The following is a 26,188-nucleotide window of genomic DNA, read 5'->3' as shown; positions in this document are numbered from 1 at the left end:
GTGAATTAATTTGGGAGATGGATACTGTGTTGAAGCCCGTAGTGTGTATACAAACATACATACCTATATATACTTAATACTTCGTTTTTGAATTTGGTTTGCAAGATTCTTGATGTGAATTCGTGTACAGACAGACAGACAGACAGACAGATAGATAGAGATAGAGATAGACAGATAGATAGATGGATGGATGGATGGATAGATAGATAGATAGATAGATAGATAGATAGATAGATAGATAGATAGATAGATAGATAGATAGATAGATAGATATAAGCTAGAGGGATGAAATGATATCATACATAGCTACTATTATGATAATAATGATAATAATCCTTTCTATTATAGGCCTGAAATTTGGGGAAGGAGGGAAGTCGATTATAGCGACACCAGTACACAACTGGTACTTATTTTATCGACCACGAAAGGTTCAAAGGCAAAGTCAGCCTAGGCGGAATTTGAACTCAGAACTTGAAGACAGACAAGATACCGCTAAGCATTTCGCCCGGCGTGCTGGCTATTCTGCCAGCCCGCCGCCTTAATAATAGTAGTAGTAGTAGTAGTAGTAGTAGTAGTAGTAGTAGTAGTAGTAGTAGTAGTAGTAGTAGTAGTAGTAGTGGTGGTGGTGGTGGTGGTGGTGGTGGTGGTGGTGGTGGTGGTGGTGGTGGTAGTAGTAGTGTTGGTGGTTGTGGTGGTGGTGGTGGTAGTAGTAGTAGTAGTAGTAGTAGTAGTAGTAGTAGTAGTAGTAGTGGTGATGGTGGTGGTGGTGGTGGTTTTGGTGGTGCTGGTTGTGCTGGTGGTGGTGGTAGCGGCAGCGGCAGCAGCAGCAGCAGCAGCAGTAGTAGTAGTAGTAGTAGTAGTAGTAGTAGTAGTAGTAGTGTCATGTCACTGAATATTGGAGCACATTTCTGACAGTAATGTCGGCTAAAGCATTTTCAGGTTTTTACTACATCAACTGAAGTTTTAGGTCTCGTAGGAGCTTAAATGCCAGAAAAGAAACGATGAAGACTGCATCGTAAATGTGAATTATTCGCTGTCTCAAACTACATGCACGAGGCATTTGAAAACCTTATAGATAAGGTCTTCAACTGCATCATATACGACGATGATTTGTAAGTCAAGATGAATCCGTTAAGTGGATGGCATGTAATATTTGGTAAAGGATGAAGGAAAGTGAATAGCGACATGTGTACATTAATGGTTAAGAATAACAGAGAGGAACTTAGGCAGAAAAGTTTAAAATGACAGATATTTCAGGAACATCGTTATTGATGGTATTACAGATCTGTAAAAGATCGATCAACGTAGCCTGCATTTCAACTGCCAAAGAAAGTAAACTGTAAATATGGTTGCCTCTCAATGCAGTCTTTTAACTGAAGAACTTGTCTGAGACAATTCTTTCCACGGTGGTTACATATAGCTTTTGTCTTTTACTTGTTTCAGTCATTGGACTGTAGCCATGCTGGAGCACCGCTTTGAAGGTTTTTTTAGTCGGGGGGGGGGGGGGGACCCGTCCGCCCCCGTACCTGTTCTCCATTTTTTATGTATGGTACTTATTCTGTCTGTCTCTTTCAGTGAACCGCTATGTCTTGAGGATGTAAACAAACCAACACCAGTAGCTAAGTGTTGTTGAGATACGCATTCATACGTACACACATGCGCAGCACACATACACGCACGCATATTCACACAGCTATATATGTGTGTGTCTGTATGTGTGTATATACAGAAGTTGGACAAAATAATGGAAACACCGAGAAACTTCAAACAAATTTATTTTAATATGGGGTAGGACTGTCTTTGGCAGTAATTACAGCTTGAATTCTATGCGGTATGGATTCATACAATGTTTGAATTGTTTCCAAAGGAATTTTTGTCCCTTCTTCAGCTAAAACAGTCTCCAGTTCTTGTAGAGATGATGGTGGAGGATATCGACTCCTTATTTGTTTTTTCTAAAATGCATCATAAATGTTCAATAATTTTGAGATCTGGGGACTATTGTGGCCAGATAAGATGTTCAACTTCACTAGAATGTTCCTCGTACCATTTAATAACAACTTTAGCTGTGTGAATTGGTGTATAATCATCCTGAAAGATTGCGCTTCCCTCCGCAAACAGTTCCGCAACCATGGGATGAATTTGACCAGATAAAATATTTAAATAGTCTTGACTATTAATTCTGCCATAAAGGGAAACCATTGGGCCTTCGGACTTCCAAGATATAGCCCCACCCTCACCCCGATCATCACAGATCCTCCTCTATGTTTAACAGTTGGAAGAAGGCAGTCTGGGTCAAATGCTTCTTTTGGCTGTCTCCACACGTATATTCGGCCGGTGGTCGGAAATAAGGTAAAGGATGACTCGTCCGAGAAAATAACATTCTTCTACTGCTCTACGGACCAATTCTCCAGTCTAAAGGCTTTGCAACGTTTGTTTTTGAAAGTAGTGGTTTTCTGATTGCAGCCCTCCCGTGAAATCCGGTTTTGTGAAGCTCCCGGTGAACAGTTTTGATGGAGACAGGGTTCTCGAGGTGCTCATTAAGCTCTGCAGTAATTTTGGATACTGTACTTTCGTGATCCTTTCTAAAAATTCGCGTAAGAGTCCGACGGTCCCGATCTGAAAGTTTTGGTTTCCTTCCGGAGTTTTGTTTCGACGAGGAGGTTTTTCCCTCTTTCTCGAAGGCTTTCATTACTTTTGAGACAGTACTTCTTGATACACCAAACATTTCGGCTGTTTTCGTTACGCAAGCACCTGCCATACGAGCACCAACAGTTTAATCTCTTTGAAAGTCCGATAGATCTATCATTTTAATGAATTTTAATTACCTTTTTCTGATGATATCTGAAAAGAAACAACAATTTTAGCAAAACATTTTAAGCAACACTAATAATAAATAAAAAAAAAACATAAAAATAAACAAGCGTTTGACGGTTTTAAAGATATTTCAAAATTATGATGCTATGATGCTAGGTGTTTCCATTATTTTGTCCAACCCCTGTATTATTCTTTTATTTGTTTCAGGCATTTGTTTTATTCCCTTTTCTCCTTTAAAACTTCTTTGTTGGGGAAACACATTCACTTCGTTCACCTCCCTTTTAAACATGTTTTTAAATTCACTCAAATCCTCCAAACTCACGTCTTCACTCTTTTCTTCTGCCACTACAGCATAACGTCTTGTTTCCATTTTCTCGTCTATTCTTTTCAAACACTTCACCATCTCCTCCTCAGACGACAACAAAGTCCGAAGAAGGGTAGTTTACAAATTCTGAACAATTCAGGCCTTCACAGCTCCTCACCCGACGCCCCTCCATTAAACAAGAGGGAAAACGTCGCACCGCTAAGACAACCAAAAAGCACATGTGTTATTCACAAAGACCGCAGTTGAACCAAACAAAACGCTATACCGGAAGCAAGCTTCTTACCACACAGCCACGCCTGAAGCCTATACACACACACACACACATATATATATAGATAGATAGATGGATAGATACGACGGGCTTCCACACAGTTTCCGTCTACCAAACACTCACAAGATATTGGTTGACCCAGGTTTACAGTATAAGACTGTTACTTTAGGTGCCGTGCAGTGGGACTGAACCCGAAATCGCGTGGTTGCAAAGTGAACTTCTTAACTACATGACATGACCACTTGTTTGTTTGTTTGTTTGTTTTTTGAGAAGGGGCTGTTTTTGTTGTTTTATTTTGTTTTTGTTTGTTTGTCTGCTTTTTGTTTTTTATGTTGTTTTTTTTGCAGTGAAATTTTTCCGTTGTTCAGACATTCTTATTGTTGTAAAAGAGTAAATAACAAGCTGTTCTGATCCCTGGTTTCTTCTAATGTTATCGATTTCTGTGATTAAGTATTGATTTCTTACATACCACTACTGCTTAATGATATAAGAAATCAATGAAGGAGCCTCTACGTCGATGCTCGACCTGCTAGAAATAACAGCCAAATATCTTTCAAATTACTCCCTACTGTCTTAGAAAAGGAAATACATGCTGAATGGAGTAATTCTAGATACACTATGCCAGAAAAGGAAGGCGAGATGGTCACGGCAAGAAATCTTCGATCAAAGGTCTTCTCGATTCGGATTGATCCAGGGTTAAACGATAACAACAAGATCTAATATCACTATGAGTCACTGAAGAAGCCTCTACGTGGCCACTCTTCCTGCTAGGAATAGCAACCAAATTCCCCTCAAATTATACTTTACTATATTTAGAAAGTAAAGAACTACATTGGATAATGTTGTTCTGGAGACAATTATGGAGACAACAAATTGGCAGGCATTAGAACTTTGAATAGCTAGCCTTATTATTGTCTTCGTTGCGCTTCTCTCCGCTCTATGTCCAAATCTTTTCGAAGCCACCTTTTTTCTCGCTTTTTTGGGGGTCGATAAAAAAAATTCCAACCCAGGGTGGTGAATTGGCAGAACTGTAAGAACATCGCTTTTTCGTGTCTGTTCTTGCCTTTGATTTACGACAGCAGCGTCTGCGAAGACAATCTTATACTTGTCTCAAAGGAGACTTTTCTCCTCGAACTCGGGCCGCAGCTGAAGGTTTTCTCGTATCTGAGTGCACTGAAACGGGTTGCATATGGCTTCACACGATTCGTGCGACATTATTTGATTAATTCTAACTTGATCAAGCTTTATTCACTGCAGCATATGTTCGCTGTGCTGTTTTAATAAGAATGATTTCATTCTTACCGGAGTGTGAATGACAGATTTGGTTTTTCGTAGCTGACTAACTGAAACAACACAGAAACGCATGCGTCCTACGATCCAATGTCGTCATTCACAGCCCATCTTATGTTCTCACGCATGTCTAAAAGGATAATTTTTTCTCTCGGATCTAGCTCCGCAACGGAAGGTCTTATTACATCCGAGTACCCTTGAACGGGTTGAGTACGACTTTACACGAACATACTTGCATTCATCACTGCGACAATACACACAAACACACAAACACATACATATATAATGATGCTTTTCTCATAATTTTTCTGAACCTTCTTAAAGCGCATGATCACAAAATAGTTAACGATCATATTAAACGCTTTGAGTTAATGAAGAGAATACATCCTCCAGCAGGGAGTACTAGGCTAGGCGTAGTGCTATATTTCGATACGACCAGCATAAAACTGTCAAAAGTTCATGAAAATGATGACTTATTCAGATGGTAAGAGGTAGCAAATCTGACTATTTCCAGAGTCTTTGAGATTGATGGGAGAAAAGAAGAGGGCAGTGTGCCTCATTTCTTCCTGCCATACTAGTCAATACATCAAAGTACTTAATTTTTAAGTCTGGTCCAAATACTTAAAAAAGATTTTGGAACACCGTCGGTTACGACGACGAGGGTTTCGGTTGATCCGATCAACGGAACAGACACGTGTACCCTTAACGTTGTTCTCGGGGAGATTCGACGTGACACAGAATGTGACAAGACTGGCCCTTTGAATTACAGACACAACTCATTTTCACCAGCTGAGTGGACTGGGGCAATGTGAAATAAAGCGTCTTGCTCAAGGACACGGCGTGGTGCCTGATGCACTAACGTACCTAGTGTGGGGACGGAGGGGTCGGTCGCCGCGGGCAGCACTTTTCTGTGGGCGGTACCATTTTTGGATCTGCTGTAGGCTATATGTATTTTTTGTGGGGGCCTGGGGCGGCAAACTGAAGGGCCGTCCCGGGAGGCGCACACTCTAGTTATGCTAGTGGCTGGGTGGAAAACTGAAGGGCCGTCCCGGGCTGCACAAGTCTAGCTATGCTAGTGGCCGGGTGTCGAACTCAGACCTTACTATCGTGAGTTGAATACCCGAACCACTAAACCATGCCCCTTCACAGTCTGAATACCTACGACAAAGAAGAAAGGATCCGCCACAGTCACCCAAGGGTTACGCGGTTATGTTAAACCGGAAGATGGATTTGAAACAGTCAGAATTCTATATTGCTGAAATAAGGTGCCTATGAATGTTACTTAGATATTCTTCGAACGAAACAATAAATTTACTGTAAATAAATTTTTTAAAAGTAAAAACCTTCCTAATTTGTTAAACCTTTCAAAATTATCATGTTACACTGAATGTCAAGGATTTTATCAAATGAGATTTTCAGGATTTTTCTGTAAAGGTACATTACAATTCTCTCTCGCTCTCTCTCTCTCTCTCTCTCTCTCTCTCTCTCTCTCTCTCTCTCTCTCTCTCTCTCTCGCTCTCTCTCTCTCTCTCTCTCTCTCTTTCTCTCTCTCTCTCTCTCTCTTTCTTTCTTTTTCGCTTCCTCTCTCTCTCTCTTTCTCTCTCTCTCTCTCTCTCTCTCTCTCTCTCTCAATATATAAAGAGAGAGACACAGATAGAAAAAGGGAAAATGTCCCTTGCATTTCAAAACTTTGGAAATATGTTTAAAAAACATTTAATTGTTTTTCATGCTTTACTCCAAATTGAAAAAGTTACAAAGACTGAAACCGGTACTGAAATGTTCTTCATGATAAAATTAATTTACCATTTTCTACCTTGTCTTATTTATCGTATGTATGTGTGTGTATATATATATATATATATATATATATATATATATATATATATATATATATATATATATATATATATATATATATATATATATATATAGTTATGTTACATTTCGTTAGAAACGTGGTAGAGTACAGTATAAAGCTCGTTCACCTTCAGAATTACCCAGTACTATCGGTAGCATTATTACATACTTCCAAGTTTAAATTTGGGCATTTGTCGTGTATGAATATAAACTTGAAGAGATTGGAGTCAAGAAGAAGGAGTACGGTTGGACATTTATCTATTATTCACTACAGTTGTTTCGACGCAACGTAGTTCTCCAGGAATACAAGTATTTGATTACGCAACTGTTTGTTTGCATAATGAGATCTAGATGTGTTTCCTCAGGCGATATACGAGTGTTGTCTCCGTTAGTTTAAAATCATCGGTTTCACGGCCATCTTCTCTGTTCGCTGTGATCTGAATTTAGCAGCGGTTAAATGCCAGCCAGCACCATCTATTACCATTCATAGCAGTCCGACAAATGCGATCTCGTAGCACACACCATGGGTCTATCAGCCGATACTAAATTCAAACCACGACGAACAGAGAAGATGGCCTTGAAGTCGACGATTTTAAACTAACGGAGACAACAGTCATATATCACCTGAAGAAACATTAGATTATATTAAATATAATCACCTATTTCAATGATATTGAGACCTACGTCTTTTGTTGTTACACACGTGGTTTGTCGGTATATGTGTGTGAAGGGGGAAGTTGTGAGTGTGGTGTGTGTGTGTGTGTGTGTGTGTGTGTGTGTGTGTGTGTGTGTGTGTGTGTGTGTGTGTTATAATAAAAGCAATTTTACATTAACATGAAGGGTTACTCAATACATTTTGTCGAGTACAAATTTATTATTCTCTAACAAGAATAGTACTGACAGTGACTTCGAAGTTTCTGTCTGTTTAGCTATATATATCACGCAGATTTGAGAAAGATCACGCAGCCTTTAGATTCCTTTTCTGTTTTGTTTTGTTTTAATATAAATAAATAATAAATAAAAAGACAAGGTAGTATTTCGAATCAGAACCACTGAGGGTCCAGGCAGTAGACAATGGACATGGTTCAGCCCCTGAGCAGGGCCCGAGATGCCAATGACAAGCCCATGGACATTTTACAGGCCACTTTCTATCCAAATTATCACAGCTTTATTGCAACCCGAAGATAGTCATGTTCCGCTTGGCAACATTTCTCTTGAAGACTCTGTAGAGAACTGTATTTGCCAGTTGGCTGCTATGGAAACCAGGATAATAACGCACATAAAACTCCTTCACCGTGGACTCAGTGTTGCAGCAGTTGCTGTTGTTGATGCTGTTTTTGTTGTTGTTGTTGTTCATCTTCTTCTTGAATACAATCTTTTTTTATCTAATAAATGATGTAATAATATCATCATTTATATGTTACACATTGTCTTTGTTAAGAATGAAATCATGCGGAATAACTTCTGATGTCTTATGACAAATTTTCAACGCTAAACTGTATACGTGTGATTTATAACCTTTTCTTGTAACATTTTATAACATTTTCCAATGATTTACAACCCCCACTTTTTTTTTCTTTTTTCTGAAATAGAGAACAACAGTTAGCCGAAGTAATTGAGTATCGGCTTCTTTTTTTTTTGTACCTGCACGGTTATTATGCTTTGTATGTTTTTATATGTTTAACACGTACGCTTTATTTGAGTTTGCCATGCTAACATTACTTTTAAAAACAAAAACAAACTTTATTGACAAGTTTTATTAAAATATTTCCCGAAACAATAAGAATGCTAAACAGCAAATTGTTTAACCAATAACAAAAATGCTGACACAGGAACGTATTCTACCAAGTGATTCAATCGGTATTCGGTTGTCTAAATTAAAACTGTTACCCAGTGAGGGACGTCAGAGAACGATCGTTACTCTAGCGTGAAACAAATGAAGCGAAAATGAGAGGCGAGGGAAGGGGAATGTAGAAAACTCATATTGTTTGTTGTGGCGTGCAATCAATCAATAAATACTTACTGCGGTAAAATCCATGATTGCAATAACACTGATGGAAGTTATGTGATAATAGAATGTGGTTTTAATAGTGCTGATGGTTCTTTAACGCTTTTGCTGATTTCAGCGACTGGACTGCGGCCATGCTGGAACACTGCCTTCAAGAGCGCCATGTCGGCACCCAGTACTTGTTTCAGTTTGGTACTTATTTAATTGATTTCTATTTATCGAAGTGCTTGGGTTATGGGACATAGAAAGGCACGTTATAAACACAACATCGGTTGTCATTCTAGGATAAAGCAAAAGCACACACATACATATAATAAGCACAAACACACACGCACATACACACAAGCACATATGTGTGTGTGTGTGCATTGTGTGTGTGTGTGTGTGTGTGTGTGTGTGTGTGTGTGTGTGTGTGTGTGTACGTGTGTGTCATTGTTCAGTTTTTTTGCCAATAGAGAAAGAGCTGGTTTCTAACCTAGATTCAAGGCTCCTTCATTGGAATTTCAACTTCAACAACAGGGTATTTTCATTTGCATGTATGTATGTATGTATGTATGTATGTATGTATGTATGCATGCATGCATGCATGTATATTTATGTGCAGATTTGTATGTTTTACTTTATGTATGTATTCTCCTGTATATAGTTGCATATCTAAACATGTTCATATATATTTAAATGCTGAACTCCTGGAAAGTTTTGCAGATTTTTACAGTTCCAGTGATGGCTTGGATCTGTAGTCTTCGAATTAGCTTTCTCCTTTCTGGTTTTCAGAAGCCTAATTTCTCAAGATTGGTATTTACGTAGTACGTTACATATCCCTGGTCCCCTATAATTACAGGTATAAACCTGAACTTGTAATCTGGATAGAGTAACTGACGATTTCTCAATAGTTCAGCAAAAGTGTTCTCTTTTTCACTGATCTTCAGCTTTATGTTAACGTCCGCTGGGCAGCTAATTTCCACAACTGTGCACAGTTATATATATATATATATATATATATATATATATATATATATATATATATATATCCACACATACATATAGACGCATATATTATATCATATTATATATATATACACACACACACACATATACACACACACATATATACACACACACACATATACACACACACACATATACACACACACACAGTGAATATGTGGTTTGATCAATAAGTATACGGACTGCTGCTATAGTAACGAATCTAGAACATGCAGAGTGAAGCCGCTTGGCACAGATTGACCTTGAAGTCTGTTGTGCGTGCGCAGTAAGTTTTAATGTTCTAGCTTACTTCCGCTGTTTACATCAGTACTTGGAAGGAACGCGTGTAGCGTGTGATCATCGCATTGACCATGACAGAGGAAGTTGAGCAGAGAATCTAGATCAAATTTTGCCAAAAGCTTGGCGATACCTGCTCAGAGGCCTACGCAAAGTTTTCAAAAAGGTTTCATCGTTCTCAACAAAATCAAGGAGATTTTATGCAACTGAAACCCGAGTGTCTTTTTGGTCAGCTGAAAGCAGTTTTGGCACAAACTTGGCAAACACGCGTCCCATTCCCAAATCCTCAGTGAGAATGGATTGAGCTGAACTGTAACTAATCTGTACATCTTTTGATAACTCATAAATAGTGATTCGACGATTTCCCCTCACAGTTGCACGCACATCGGCAATGTTTTTCTCAGTTCTGCTGGTTGTGGGTCTCCCAGAACGTTCGTCAATATCGACATTTTTTCGGCCATCTTAGAAACGTCTGAAGCACTTGTGTGCGGCTCATACACTCTTCTCCATACGCTTTCTGCAACTTTGCAGAGGCCTTTAAGCAGGTATCGCCGTAACAACTTTCTCTGTTATGGTCAGTGCGATGATCACACGCTACATACCTTCCTTCCAAGCACTGCTGTAAACAGCGGAAGTGAGCTAGAACGTTAAAACTTAGTGCGCATGTACAGCAGAGTTCACGGCCAATCTTTGCCAAGTGGCTTTATTCTGCATGCTTTAGCTTTGTTACGGTGGCAACAGTCCGGGTACTTATTGATCAGAACTCGTACACATATATTATATATATGTGAAACGTATGTATGTATGTATGTATGTACGCATGTATGTATGTATCCGTTATGTGCATATATGTTATCAAAGGCAACTCTCTAGAAAGTATTATATTGAATGTACACGACTTCGTCAACCAGTTTTAAGTTTACACAACTAAGAAATCTTTACAATTGTATTCACCATCAGAACGTTAAGTAAATATATGAACATTAACACGTGAGAGTTGTACAATGAAATGTGAGGAAAAATCTCATTGAGCGTCGAGGCGGACACTCTGACTCTATATACGCCATGCTGGAAATGTTAAGACAAGGTTTACAATTTGACACTCAACTGTTGATTATTATCAAATAATCACAGCATCTTTCGACGCCAACAGAATCCATATTCTTCTTACTACACACGGCTTGTATGGAACCTGAGATTCTTTTCACATCTCAAGTGATCTTGTTCTATGATTGATTGACAAGACGTTTATTTCCAAGGAATAATTATACTTTTTTTTCCTCTCCTTGTTCAAAAATGTAAGATGCAGTACGCCGTGTATATATCTATATATGTACATACACACGCTCATACACACACACACACACGCACACACACGCACACACACAAACACACACACACACACACATATATATATATATATATATATATATATATATATATATATATATATATAATTCTTAAACAAGAATGTTGTTGACATTTACTTCGAAGTTTTGATCAGCTAAACCATCGTCAGAATTATTTTTCCCTCTCTATCTATCTCTCTCTCTCTCTCTCTCTCTCTCTCTATATATATATATATATATATATATATATATATATATATATATATATATATATACACACGCTCACATGTATGTATGTATGTATGTATGTATAAGCGTGGCTGTGTGGTAAGAAACTTGCTTCCAAGTCACATGGTTCCGAGTTAGGTCTCACTGCATGGTATCTTGAACAAGAAGAGTCTTCTACTATAGCCGCGAGTCGACTAAAGCCTTGTGATTGGATTTGGTTGATGGAAACTGAAAGAATCCCGTTGTATATAAATGTATATATATATATATATATATATATATATATATATATATATATATATATATATATATATATATTTATGCGTGTGTGTGTATTTGTGTATATTTGTAAATATATGTATATTTGAGTGTGTGTGCATATATATATATATATATATATATATATATATATATATAGAGAGAGAGAGAGAGAGAGAGAGAGAGAGAGAGAGAGAGAGAGAAATTAAGAAATGGAGTCAAACACAAATGTTATTCAGATCTTTATACTTCCAACATATGTTTCGAAGAAAGCATTGATATTATTCCGGAGGGAATAACATGATGTAAAACAATGCAATCATCTCGTCAGGGAAAAAAAGAGAAACAAAACACATCAATGAACCATTTTAATCGAATGTGATAACCGTGCATATGATGAAGGGGAACGCTAGCAAGTTTTTTTTTTTTAACTGTTAATAGATTTGCCGTCAAAAGTAACTTAGAGAAAGTGAAGGAGAAAGAAATAAATTAACAAAAAATTAAGAGTGGAGAAAGCTAGTGTGATAGATGAATGGGGATAAAGCTTAAAGGCGTGGAAATAGATATATGTAGTGGAAATGAAATATAATAAGATTGATAGAAGTTATTTATAGGAACTAAAGGTATGTTTTTGCCAATGTTTACAATGATAAACGCGTTCTTTAAACGTGTTTACAAGAGTATTCTCCGAGAAAAGGATGAGAAATTGTTCTTCGTTACAGAGCAGACAAAAAAATTTACCTTTGTCATATGGTAGGGATCTAGATAGAATATTCTATTCCAAATCGAATTGTTTATTATGTTCCTTTAGAGACCAAATTAATTTACTAAACCCAGTATATATATACATATATATATATAGCAATAAGAAAATGGAGGGGAATAGGTGGTATTCATCAACTTGCAGACATTGTATTGTGTCAATTTACTTGTTTAATTGTTTACTAAAAGGACAATAATAACAATATACAAACACAGGTGACATATTATGTCATATCAGTAATTAAAAATGACATATAGTGACAGAAAATGGGATAATGACTTACAGCTGTTTCAGTCAAGGGGTGACATGCCTCATTCTATCTATATCACTCCAGTAGACTGAAGTAATTACTAGATGAAATAGAGCTACATGGATGATTCTCTAGGCCTCTTCAGAGATTTTATAAAGTTCATAAGTTTAAGTTAAAAATATCCAAATATAAAAATATAAAAACCGTAAAAACCCACATATATATGCATACTTTAACATATACATAGATATACATAAATAAACATAAGTACATAAATACATATATGTACATACACAAATGTCCATACATGCACACAAATGAATCAATTATTATTGTTATAATGCATGAACGTATGCGAGTATGAATGTATGTATGTCTGTATGTATGTATGCATACATGCATGCTTGTATGTAAACGTGTGTGAGCGAGTCTGGATTTGTCTTCCCAGCAGCATTCCACAACTGGTATCGGTCTGTTTATGTTCCTATAACTTAGCGGTTCGGTAAGCAGAGTGCGATAGAATAAATACCGGACTTTAAATTAAGTAGAGGAGACGATTTGAACAGCTAAACCTTCAGATGTGTTGGGGTAAAACAGAATCGGTAGAGTGTCGAAGAAAAAAAAAAAGAACCCTGCGGTGAAGTATTCAGTTGTGAATCCGTACACTCGTTTCGAATTCAATTAAGGTAATTTCTCCGGGCTTCCACCAAAATTGACCAGTGGTCAAGTACTGCGACGATCTAATCGATCAATCCTCTCTTCACCGCCCCCACCGTACCCACCCTACTCCTCTGCTGCATTGCCTGCGTCTGTTAAAAACCAATATTCTTGGGAAAATGAATGACGTCACAAATTTCCCTGTTAATAAATTAGCAACAGGAAACGTATTAACTTTAAGAGACAATAAACATTTGCTTTTTTCCTCCTTTTTCTCCATAACATTGCTAAAAGCTAAACTAATTAATGCAATATAACCGATATTTGAAGGAGAAAAAAAGCTAATTAAATGTGTAGCTCTGAAGCATAATCATTTAAATTAAAAAAGACTTCTTCAAAATTATTTGACATGCTTAACAATGGATCATATTTTAAGACCGGCTATGAGAATTTATTATTACGTGGAAATAGCTGTTCGATTCGACGGCATAACTTGCACAGTTATCAAAAAACCCCGCTCACCCCCTCCTTTCCATCTTACACCAGTTTCTATAATCATTGTCCTGTTTTATTAAACTGCTTGGATTTGCAAATGTTATGGGAACCTGATCTCCTTAAACTTCCGTCTAAAACTGTCAATATCAGATCTTTTTGTCAACACCGCAATGTTTTACATACATACATACATACATACATACATACATACATACATACATACATGATGGCGGTCCACTCGTGACCGAGGAAGACCATTGCTGAGATTTAGGAACATTGTGCGTTCTAAGACTAACTTATATTTTGCATTTGGGTTCCGTTGGTGACTAATGAGCCCTGCTCTTGACAAGCATACACGACTACAAACATTGCAAACCAAGCTTTCCCCATTCACTGCACTAGCAGTGTGCTTTCGAACATGCTAAAATTCTTCATGCAAAATACGTGCTCTTTCAAACCTGCTTCCTCCATCTATGGCGATGACAGGCATTGCTCTCCTAGTCAATCTCCTGCATATTACAGGCCTTTAATGAGGACTAGTCACAGTCCTTAAATCGCAGCCTAGGTTTCTGCCGGGGTGAAGATTGTAATCACCACCAAATCGCAAGACCTCAGCACAAATTTTATCCCTTCCAGGTGCCCTACCAAGATTCAATTCACTTATTGCTGTCATTACCTTATCTATTGTTTCATCCACAACTGACTCGTAGTTCAGAGAAGTGTTCAATCCAGCGACCTGTGATCTCTGTTGATTTAGTAAATAGAGTAGAAGACTCCTTGAAAAGCAAAGGAGTTGGTGCATAGCTCTTAGACCCATAAACTTGCTTCATAAGATGCTAAAGCTTCTTGTCATTTACATCAGCAGCTGCTTGAACATCATGAACAATATCCACCCACCAAGTGTTCTGCGTCTTCCTGAGAGATCGCTGCAGTAGTGATTTTACACTGCTTTAGTGGGCAAGTGCTAGATTTCGCTTCACAGCTGAAAGTCCTCTGCGCAGCAATACATTGTGGGCATGGCACTTTACAACCGATAGTCGCTGAAGTTCAGCATCATTTTCATCAAACCAGTCTCTGTGTCTGGCAGTAACATATCCCAGTGTTTCAGCAGCACATTGACGAACCTGGTCTCGAAAATTTTCCCATACTGTAGTATTTTCAATGCTAGACGAGTGAGTCTGAAGCTCTTTGCAGTACAAATTTTTGTGATATCTGCACCTCTATTTATTAATGAAAACGATTAAATACAATTTTTGTTTGTTATTTCTTGACAAAAAAAACATGACTTCCGTGACGTCAACACACATATACCCATACAGAATACACACACATATAATGAATGTCATGGCATGTCAATCAACACAAACATACGTCCGCTATCTGTGACATATACACACACATAGTCTTCGTACTCTCTAAGAAGAATGACGTTAACTTTTTGACGGACACAATATTTTAATCATTTAGAAATATTTTTAACTGAATGTGATTTCAAAAATGTAAATTGTTTGTACAGTGAGTATTTATATTTTAGATTTCTTTAAACAGACAATATTTTAGTGGGGTTTTTTTTCATTATTTTCAAGTGAATGGCGATCTTTCGCTTTTCATCTGGAGTTCATTAATTTCTGTAAAAATGTTTTATATATTTACTTTTGTTTTAAAGTGAAAGAGAGGAGAGGGTGAAAGATGTATGTACTTGTATATGAAATGGACGTGTGTGCGTGAGAGAGCAAGAGAGAAAGAGAGAGAGAGAAAGAGAGAAAGAGAGAAAGTAAGAGAGAGAGTGAGTGAAGGAGTGTGTTGTCATGTATACGTACATACATCAATACATATGCGTACATCTTTGTATGTACGTGTGCATGTGTGTGAGAGAGAGAGAGAGAGAGAGAGAGAGAGTGAAAAAGAGAATAAGTGAGTGAACGTGTGTGTTCTCATGCATGTGTAAGTGGCTCTCTCTCTCTCTCTCTCTCTCTCTCTCTCTCCTCTCTCTCTCTCTCTCTCTCTCTCTCTCTCTCTCTCTCTCTCTCTTTCACTTTAAAACAAAAGTAAATAGATAAAAACTTTTACGGAAATTAACGAACAAAACCAGCTGATCTGGATGACAGTTCTGATAGTCAAAGCGAAAGATCGCCCCAGGGGAGTACTATTACAAAAGATTTTTGGAGTGCATTCAACGTATCACAGCTCCAAAGATTTGGTTGCTGTTTCTAGCACGCCCTGCCACCACGTAACAGCTATTTGCGAAATACCTGTTACGTGGTAGCAGGGCATGCAAGAAATAGCAGCCAAATCTTTCTTTTTCTGGAGAAAGGCGCCGTTTACGCTTGATTTCGATGTCAGATTCGTTGAAAGCATGTGAAATAGCCTAGAAAAGAAAAACAAACACGAAACAACTCCGTTGCTGAGAAACTCAGACTTTGTAGGTGACCTAACGGGTCACGGGTAGTCTAGTATAATATAAAATTTTTACACTTGTATTCATACATCTCTCTCTCTCTCTCCTCATCTCTCTCTCCTCATCTCTCTCTCCTCATCTCTCTCTCCTCATCTCTCTCTCCTCATCTCTCTCTCCTTGCCACTCTTTCTCTCTCTCTTTCCTGTCTCCCTCTCACTCTAGCCCTCGCTCCTTCCCTCTCTCCCTCTCTCTCCTTCTCACTCTAGTTCTCTCTCTCCCTCTCTAAAGCTTTTGAAAAAGAGTTTTCAGCTCGAAATATCAGGACTAATTAAATATTTCTTAGGTAAAATTTCGATATCTTTTTTTTTTTTGTTATTTCTTATATATAATGCTCTGCCTGCATTACTTTCGTCTCCTACAACACACTGTTTTTCAAAATATATTATTCTAATTTACATATCAGCAGGTGTATTTCTTTTATAATATCAGCATTTAATTGTTGACATTGAGTTTTTGAAAGGTATTACTAAACAACAGAACACCAGTATAAATGGCTTGGAAATTTAAGTGTATACTGTCATATTAATTAGAGACACACAAAGTAGTTCTGAATAAAATATAAGTGTGTACAATCAAACAATTTCTGCAGCGTGTGTCTTTTCATCTCCGAGTGGACACAAACGTGTTAAATGTGACCGTATACATTTGTGTTTCACTGAACGCTGCTTGTTGTGCTTCTAATTAATAAATTCCAGTTTGGAAAAAGCTTTGTGCACATTCGTAAATGAATCATCTGCTGTTCTAATACAAGAACAATAAGTTTTTTGTAGCTGTAAACGACGGCTCGGTATTCGTAGCTGATGAGGCACAACAACGCAGGAACACATAGATTTTAGGATCCACTGACCTCATCCATAGCCCAATGGTATGTTTTTCACATATATTGTCCATGAGGAGAATTTTTCTGTGGAAAAAATTTCTGCAGCGCTTGTCTTTCCATGTCCGAATGCACACGAACATCTTAAATACGATTGTCCATAATTATAGTTCATTCAACACAGCTTAGAGCGTCTCTAATTAATGAATGGTTCAGACCAGTCTTTCCCAACCTGTGGTCGACAAAGGTAGTACTGGGTGGGGGCCATGAACCAAATTCAAAATTTCATATATATATATATATATATATATATATATAATATATATATATATATATATATATATATATATATATATATATATATATATATATATATATATATATATGTATGTATATGTATATATATTTCGCCCGGCGTGCTAACGTCTCTGCCAGCTCGCCGACTCTCGCCTTGTTAAATATTCTTTTCTACTCTAAGCACAAGGCCCGAAATTTTGGGGGAGGGCGCCAGTCGATTAGATCGACCCCAGTACGCAACTGGTATTGTTTAGGTTCAAATTCTACTCCTGTATCTACTTCATGTACCGCAACTAGGTCCATCCATGCATTCTTTTATTCTGTTACATGTTTTAGTCATTTGACTGCGGCCATGCTGGAGCACCGCCTTTAGTCGAATGAATCGACCCCAGTGCTTATTCTTTGTAATCCTAGAACTTATTCTATCGGTCTCTTATGCCGAACCGCTGAGTTACGGGTTCGTAAATACACCAGCATCGGTTGTCAAGCGATGGTTTGGGGGGGACAAACCCAGATACACAAATACACACACACATACAAACACACACACACACACACATACAAACACACACACACACACACACACACAAATACACACACACATACAAACACACACACACACACACATACAAACACACACACAAACATACAAACACACACACACATACAAACACACACACACACACACGACGGGCTTCTTTCAGTTTCCGTCTACCAAACCCACTCACAAGGCTTTGGTCGGCCCGAGGCTATAGTAAAACACTTGCCCAAGGTCCCATGCAGTGGGACTGAACTCGGAACTATGTGGTTGGGAAGCAAGCATCTTACCACACAGCCATGCCTGATAGGGTTTAAATATTTCAAATGTTGCTTACGCCAGCTGGTTAAATGTGCATTGTTTATTTTATTTATTTTTATTATCAGAAGACGGGAGACAGTGTCCCATGGCTTTCTTCGGAGCTTCTGAAACTAGTGAGAAGACAGAGCATTATTTTTTATGTATTCTGGAGACAAAGCAATGTCTCTCACCCTGTACAGAAACTCCGAGATTTGTGGGAAGGAAGAATGTATTCTGAAACCGAAAGTTTAATTGCAGCACAGGAAATTTCATTAAAGGCTTCCAAAGTACCTGTGGTTGTTCCTTAACTGGGTAATCTATTATATCTGTCACTTATGTAGGCCGTGGAATCCACAAGGCTTGAATGAAACTACATGATATCCGGTCCGACGTTCTTACAACTGCGCCAATCTACCATTTTTTTTTTATCAACCACAGAAGGATGAAAATCGAATTTGACCTCAGTGAAATTTGAAGTCAAAGAGCAGAGAGTCGCAGCAAATAGTGGAATTCTATTTAACATTCTGTCGACTCTGCCAGTTCGCAGCCAATTGTCTCTGTACTGGAAACTGGGCTCTAATTTTTACAATAGTATGTTCTCCGCCAAAAGTATTCAGGAACCAAGTGGTGTTTTTTTTAAGGCAACAAGTTAAGTTTATCAGCTAAAAATATAAAAACGGTACCGCTACAATTTTCAGATTTTGTCTGTACATTCGGATTATCCTATATACGTATTTGTCGACATTTATAATCACAAATATTCTGAAAAGTTTTCACTAATTAGAAGATATACAAATCTATCTAATGTTTATCTCTTTTAAGAAAGAAAAAGTCAACGTAAATATTATAGGAAGATGTGTCCTTCTTTTTATTAAAAAAATAAACATTCAAGAAATATAACTGAGGGCCTTTTAGCGACCATAGTTCCCAAATTTTTCGCTAACTGCATTCAATATGTTAACGTTGCTCTGAACAGTTTTTAGTACAAGGGAAATAACTAGTGTCAACATTTTAATTACCTCCCTTAAATCCTGTGCTATCGCACATTCTCAACAAATTTTATTTTATTTTTTATCTCGTTTATAATAAATAGTATCAAATTTATTGTTAGACCACGAATTTCCAATGTTTACTAATGGGTCAAAAGAGACCAGGACACTTTGCAGCCTCAAATAATATTCTGTACTTCATAATGCCATAGATCAATAAAAGCTTTGTGAATGGAATCGTTTTCACGAAAATTGTCTTTAATACTGTCGGGTGCTTTGTACTATACATCTTCTTTGATATTAGACCTTATCTGTTGGAAAACATTCAGACCATTATCATAACATGTTATCCTAGCATGCTAACCCTAACCCAAACCCTAACAACTTCCTGCTGTCAACTAAAGCGGCCGCGTTGCTTATTCCGTCATTTGGTTTCGGAGGCTCTGCCAAAGTCACGAACGTTATTCTTCAGCTTCAAGCTAATCATAATCATAAAATTATTTAAACAAAATTGTTTTTTTTTCAGTTTTCAGAAATTTGAAACATACAATATAATTATAGAAGACGGCGAGTTGGCAAAATCGTTAGCACGCCAGGCGGAATGTTTAGCGGTATTGATGTCCTGTTCAGTGGGGAATGGTGTGATCTCGGTCACTTTTACACTATGAAAACTAGAAAACCGACCTATTGAGTCCTACGGCTCGAAGACGTGTGTGTGTGGCATAAGGTTCACAACTATGAGGTAGTGAGTTCGATTCCCGGACCGGGATGCGTGATGTGTTCTTGAGCAAAACACTTTATTTCACGTTGCTCCAGTTCCTTCAGCTGTAGAAATGAGCTGCGACGTCATTGGTGCCAAGCCATATCAGTTTTTACCATTCCCTTGGATAACATCAGTCTTCCATAAACAACCTGGCTCGGACTTGTGCCCCGGAGGGGAACTCTCGAGGTGCAATATCCCATGGTCACTCATGACCAAAGAGGGGTCTTTACCCTCTGTGTGTGTGTGTGTGTGTGTGTGTGTGTGTGTGTGTGTGTGTGTGTGTGTGTGTGTATGTGTAACAGATGACATTTTCACATGTACTACAAATGCTACGGAGTAAACGATAGATGTTTTATTATAATATTATAATTCAGTGTAGGAAGTACAGTCAGCATATTTTCAGAATCCTCCAGACTGGGAATCCCGACGCAGTTTAGTTTGTATTTCAATGTGTTCATGTTTGCAGGGGGGAAAAAATACCTACCATGAAATTGGCTTGCATAGGATTTGAACAGTAAAGTGATGTAGGAAAGATAATGCTACAGGTGGACTTAAGTGGAGGCTTACAAGTTTAGAGGGACAGATATCACCTTTCTACTGCTAAAAAAAATGTCGAATGTGATCAGAGTTTGAACCAATGAAATATTTTTCTTAATTTTTCTGGGAATTGATTAATCCAACTTCAGATTCGGCCTTGAAAAATGATAGCAATATACCAAATTTCAAATTTTTCATTTAAAATTTAAAATTTCCAAATCTGTGACAACAGCCGAAAAGATACAATATTTCTTTTGTTGCTATAATTAAAGTCAATTTGTTAAGATAATGAGTGTTGTCCATAATTTAATCAAGTTATACCGTATTATTCAAGTTGAGGCTTAGAATAATAAGGTTTTTGTTTTTTTTATCCAGGGCGCCGTGGAAAGAATTTTGGGATTCTATAAGATAAGATTTTAAAATGTTATGACAGAAGTGCTATGCGTGACGAAATGAATAACACAAATGATGTGTGACGAAAGAGCTTTGACAAAGAAACTAAAATAATGATGAAAGAGCTAGAATGAAGACCAAATATATAATACGTGTGTTGTTTAATTGGCAAAATATGACTATTTCCAAATTTGACAAATCTGTTTCAACACATGATTTCACATTATGAAATTTGCAGAAATACATAAACGCAACAGATGTTATCACTATTCTTAAAATATCACTGAGCTTATTGTATACAGAGCTCAGATGCACTACAACTGGCCGGAATGATAAGCTATGATTTGTTCTTGTTTCTGTAAGTGCACCTGAACAATTTATACAATAAGTTCATAATTAAACGATCACTTAAAGGAAATTATTAAATTTCTTTCAAGAGAGGTAACTCTTGCAATCTGAAGTGATTCTCGTGTCTGAGTCATGAAACACAAGTGATGTCCCCTTAATGATAAGCCAAAACCGGACCGGAAGTTGTATGACAAATGTGACTTCGTTTGTTTTGAGAGAGGAACATTTTGAAATCTTCTGAAAATGGCAACAACGACGGCGGCCAGCCCTACCTCTGATAATAAAGTCAATGTGAACAGATATGATCGTCAGCTACGGTAAGACATTAATATCTGATAGGCTCCAAATTAAACAAAAGAACTTCCAACTGTCTTTATTTGTCTAACAATGTATCAATTATATTTTGGAAGCGGTTTCTTTATAGTATTTAAGTTTCAATTAAATATTTATCTTTTGTCAAACTTCATTGCTTACATATTTATTCTTGATAATTACTGAATTGTTGACATATAAATTTCAAGTGAATATTGTATATACATATATATACATATATAGCTATAAAAAAATCTTAGTTTACATTTTTATTTAAGGATTATATTGCGAAGAATTTACATTTCGTTTTCGACTCTGCGGGTGGAATGATTAGTTTAATGGTAGTAACTGAGAATTCACTTAAATATGATATGATGTAATAGATAGATTGTTACGTAGACTTCTTTCTTTTTTTTTTTTTTTTTCTTTGTCGAGTCAGTCTCACCTTACTCCGAGTTTCGACTAGAGCTGCTCAATGTTTTAATTTCGATTATGGTATATAGTACCGACAGTCACACTAAACGTGTGTGTGTGTGTGTAAATGACTTGCTGAGTAAGCCACTACATGCAAAATTTAAAGTCCCTGTCAACCTAGTATTTGCAATTTAATTCTGCTAATTGAGCCCTTTAATTTGTAAATCTTCGTAACACACTCATACGTATGTGTGTGTGTGATCATTTAACGTCCAGTTCTCCATGCATACATGAATCGGATGAACTTGCTGAGGCGGATTTTCTACAGCTGGATGCCCCTCTAGTCACCAACCTTCACCTGTTTCCAGGTAAGGTAATATTTCCCAAGACCAGATATGCTCTCATAAAAGATTGAAAACGAAGGACACCAAACGCATGACAGTGACATTCATTTACGACTAACACACACATATACAACAGGCTTCTTTCAGTTTCCATCTACCAAAGCCACTCACTAGGCTTTAGTCAGCCCAGATTTATTGCAGAAGACACTTGCCTATGGGGCTTCACAGTTTGACTGAACCTGTGGCTAGGGGGTTGAGAAACAAACTTCTTACCACACAACCACACCTGCACAGCAAAAAAACAATTTATGGGAAGTAAATGAAAACAGCAAGAGGTGTGAACTTAGTTATTATGAATATGGTAAACTAATTACAATACAAATTATATTGTTCATAGCTTGACTTTTGGGCATGGATACAAACAAGCAAACCCATATATACACACGCAAAACACAGAGACATGCATACACACACACATGATCTTAGACTGGGAGTGGGGCAGTTGACAAACTTATATCATCGGTCCCTTCATAGAATCATTGACCCCTATCATGTTATTTTTTTTTAATTATAAAGTATAATTAAAAATTTCTTGATTTAAAATCAATTCTTCCTTTTGTGTCAGTACTGTTATTTTTTTTTTTTTTTCATTAGAAATATCTTAAAGGGATTTTATGAAAATATTGGCAAAATTGATAATGAACAATTAAAATACTGTCATATTTTGATAATTTATTATCCTTACTGCTCGAAGCCATTTCAGGTATTTATTGACCCCTTGAATAGCTACATAAATTGCTAGGGATCAATATTAACCACTTTACTAATCCCTGTCTTTGTAAATAGCACCATTCTGTCTTCATAGTGGAGTGTATCTTTTGGATATACATATATTCTTCATGGGAAATATTGCTACTGAGACAGGTGGGGGTTATGTATTTTTTTGTATATGTATTTTATTTCTATTTTTTCTACATTATTTTGTTGTTGTTTTATTTTATTCAGGTTATGGGGTGACCATGGCCAAGCATGTTTAGAAAATGCTAAAGTTTGTCTTATTAATGCAACTGCTACTGGAACAGAAATTCTGAAAAACCTTGTTTTACCAGGTTAGTTACCAGATCATGCTCAGGTTATAAATGTACTAGTGTACGTATGTGTGTGTGTACGTTTTATATAGATTCTTGTTTCTGTTTTCATCTTTAACATCCTCTCTTCTTTCCATATGGAAGAGTCCACCTATATGACATGATCTGGATTGAACACTGGGCAATCCACTTTCACTATTAGCCCCTAACTATCACTTTGTTGTTTCAATGACAAGGGTTCTAGTTGATCTAATCAATGGAATAGACTGTTCGTGAAATTAACGAGCAAGTAGCCGAACACTCCACAGACATACAGACACTTAATGTAGTTCTCAAAGAGATTAATTCAAGAACTGTCGGAAATGTATGTCTTTCTCAAAGCTCCCTAAACACAATGAAATGCTGTAGCCATATTTTCATGATTTAGAATGCCGACCAGTTATGTATCACAAATCATCTCCATTCAGAATTTTAATCCTTTTGATTTAAAATCTTGGCACAAGGTCAGCAATTTCAGGGAAAGGGCTAAGTCAATTACATCAGCCCCAGTATTCTGTTGGTACTTATTTTATCAAACACCAAAAGGTAGAGGTAGGTGAGGGGGCTCCGAAAGGGGTCTCAGGGAGTAGCGTCCCTGCCTTCCTGAGCTAGTTTTCCACCACAGGCCATGCTGGGGCACCACTTTGAAGGGTTTTAAACAAACAAATTGGTCCCAGGATTAATTTTTTTTTCCAGTGTGGTACTTATTCTATCAGTCTCTTTTCCCATATCGCTAACTTACAAGGGCATAAACAAACCAACACCTGGGGTGTGCAACAAACTAAAGAAATAGATGACTGGCAAAGGTTTAGGCAAGACGTTCAATCTGTAATGTTTGAAGTAAGGAACTCAAAGGTAACAAAATAAATAAGGGCTTAATGTTAAAAAAGGGGTTTATATGAAGGTGTGGGAGGTGGGAATATGTTATTTGTTATTTTATTAACTTATTACGTTGGCTTCATTTTACAGGAATTGGTTCTTTCACCATAGTTGATGGAGACAAAGTCACTGGCGCTGATGTCGGCAACAAGTAAGTTTTGTCATGTTTTGTTTACTATTTTTGTTGATGCCATTATGTTGTTGTTTGGCCCCTGATGAGATCTTATTGAGCAAACCTGTGATCAAGGATGTCCCACCCATGATGTTCCTGTCTTTTTTTTTTTTTCAGACATTATCCAATGCACCCTTCTTTTTTTATCTACCTCCAATGCCCACTACTAACTAGCCTAAGGCCATCCACATCATAGTTTCCACATCTGTATTAGAACTTTGATAAAACTCATAAAATGAATGTTATAACAAGCCCCAATTACTTTATACCAGTGTATAAAAGCACCCTGTTCATTGGTTTTACTAGTCTTGGAAGACCTATGAAGACCATGGGCTCAACCCCTTTCTCCAAACCAAAAAAATGAGAACTATATTCTATCTAGCCTTTCCTCTAATCCTTAATTTTTAAACCAAATTTCTCATCTTGCTAAATGATTATCTCCCTCATATTACCTGAAAGTAAAAGATATTTCACTAAAATCTTTTTCAAAATTTTGTTTATTTTGAAAATTTATCTAAGACACATTGGAAATATAGTCTCAAAAGGATTAAGGCTGAAAGGTATGATTTGGCTGTTATTTCTAGCAGGTATATTTCAGAGGCACGTGAGAGTGGAAATGGTGAGAGACAGAGGTAATACGGCGGTGGGGGAGCTGCCATTGGCATTAAAAATAGCATGTTTAGTATTGGATGAATGGGGAGTAGAATATACAATGGAAATGAATCACATTCACACACACACACACACACACAAATCATGACCAAGCTTGCATTTTGGAAAGGAACTTTTCCAGGTGCTAAAACAATTGGCCAACTACAGCTGATGGAGACCCTAAAATTTACTGAAGGACTTGTATTTATTCTTTATTCAAGTCTTGTAGCAATCTACTTTACCTTTCATCCCTGACTTCAGGCCTGTCTCCATCACTTTTCTGTGATGGTTTGATCAACTGTTTGAACAATACAGTCCTCTCAGTAGAGGAGGTTTCCTCCTTGTCTTGTACTATTGTTATTATTGAGGATTTTGTACTTTGATACAATAATAACAAGCCCCAAAGTTTATCATTGTTGCTGGATTAATTTCTTTCTATGACTTTCACTTAAAAGACACTTCCTTTTGTTTGGTCATGCATTCCATCATCCACATGATGAACACCTCCACCATGCAGTCTCACCAGAGTCCTTCCTGAGATGACTGGCTTAAACAAAAAGGCAAACAGCTGAAAATATGAATTTTGCATGGTTGTGTGGTAAGATACTTGCTTCCCAACCACATGGTTCCATGTAGATGATGCAATGGTACTTATTTCAACTGGTACTTATTTCATTGTAATTGACTTACCACCTTCCCACAAAATTTCAGGTTTTCTGCCTCTCATAGGAAAAATTATTATCATTAACTATCTTATATTTATCGACTCAGTCAGGATATAATTTGTACTTATCTATTGTCTTTCCTTTATCTTTTCAGCTTCTTCCTTGCTAAAGACACAATTGGCCAGGTATGTTTGTAACATCATCATTTAATGTCTACCTTCCATGCTGGCATGGGTTGGATAGTTTGACAGGAGCTGGTGAGACAAGAGCCTGCACCAGACTTCTGAGTCTGTTTTGGCAGGTTTTTTTTTTTTTTTTTTTTTTTTTTTTTTGGT

General features: G+C 37.2%; 1 protein-coding gene across 1 annotated transcript in view; it reads left to right on the top strand.

Annotated features, from left to right (window-relative positions):
- The first annotated feature begins 21,504 nt into the window (after nucleotides 1–21,504).
- Nucleotides 21,505–26,188, top strand: part of LOC106883862 (NEDD8-activating enzyme E1 regulatory subunit) — a 30,060-nt gene continuing 25,376 nt past the window's right edge. Inside the window, exons 1-4 of the mRNA XM_014935000.3 lie at nucleotides 21,505–21,606; nucleotides 23,365–23,468; nucleotides 24,456–24,516; nucleotides 26,008–26,038. Coding sequence (XP_014790486.1) covers nucleotides 21,533–21,606; nucleotides 23,365–23,468; nucleotides 24,456–24,516; nucleotides 26,008–26,038 — 270 coding nt within the window. The 5' untranslated portion in view covers nucleotides 21,505–21,532. The remainder of the gene's footprint in view (nucleotides 21,607–23,364; nucleotides 23,469–24,455; nucleotides 24,517–26,007; nucleotides 26,039–26,188) is intronic.

The sequence above is a fragment of the Octopus bimaculoides genome, chromosome 1 (genome assembly GCF_046866305.1).
Source record: "Octopus bimaculoides isolate indiv1 chromosome 1, ASM4686630v1, whole genome shotgun sequence".
NCBI lineage: Eukaryota > Metazoa > Mollusca > Cephalopoda > Octopoda > Octopodidae > Octopus > Octopus bimaculoides.
Note: the sequence above shows the minus strand (reverse complement) of the source record. Positions and strands in the feature narration are given on the sequence as shown.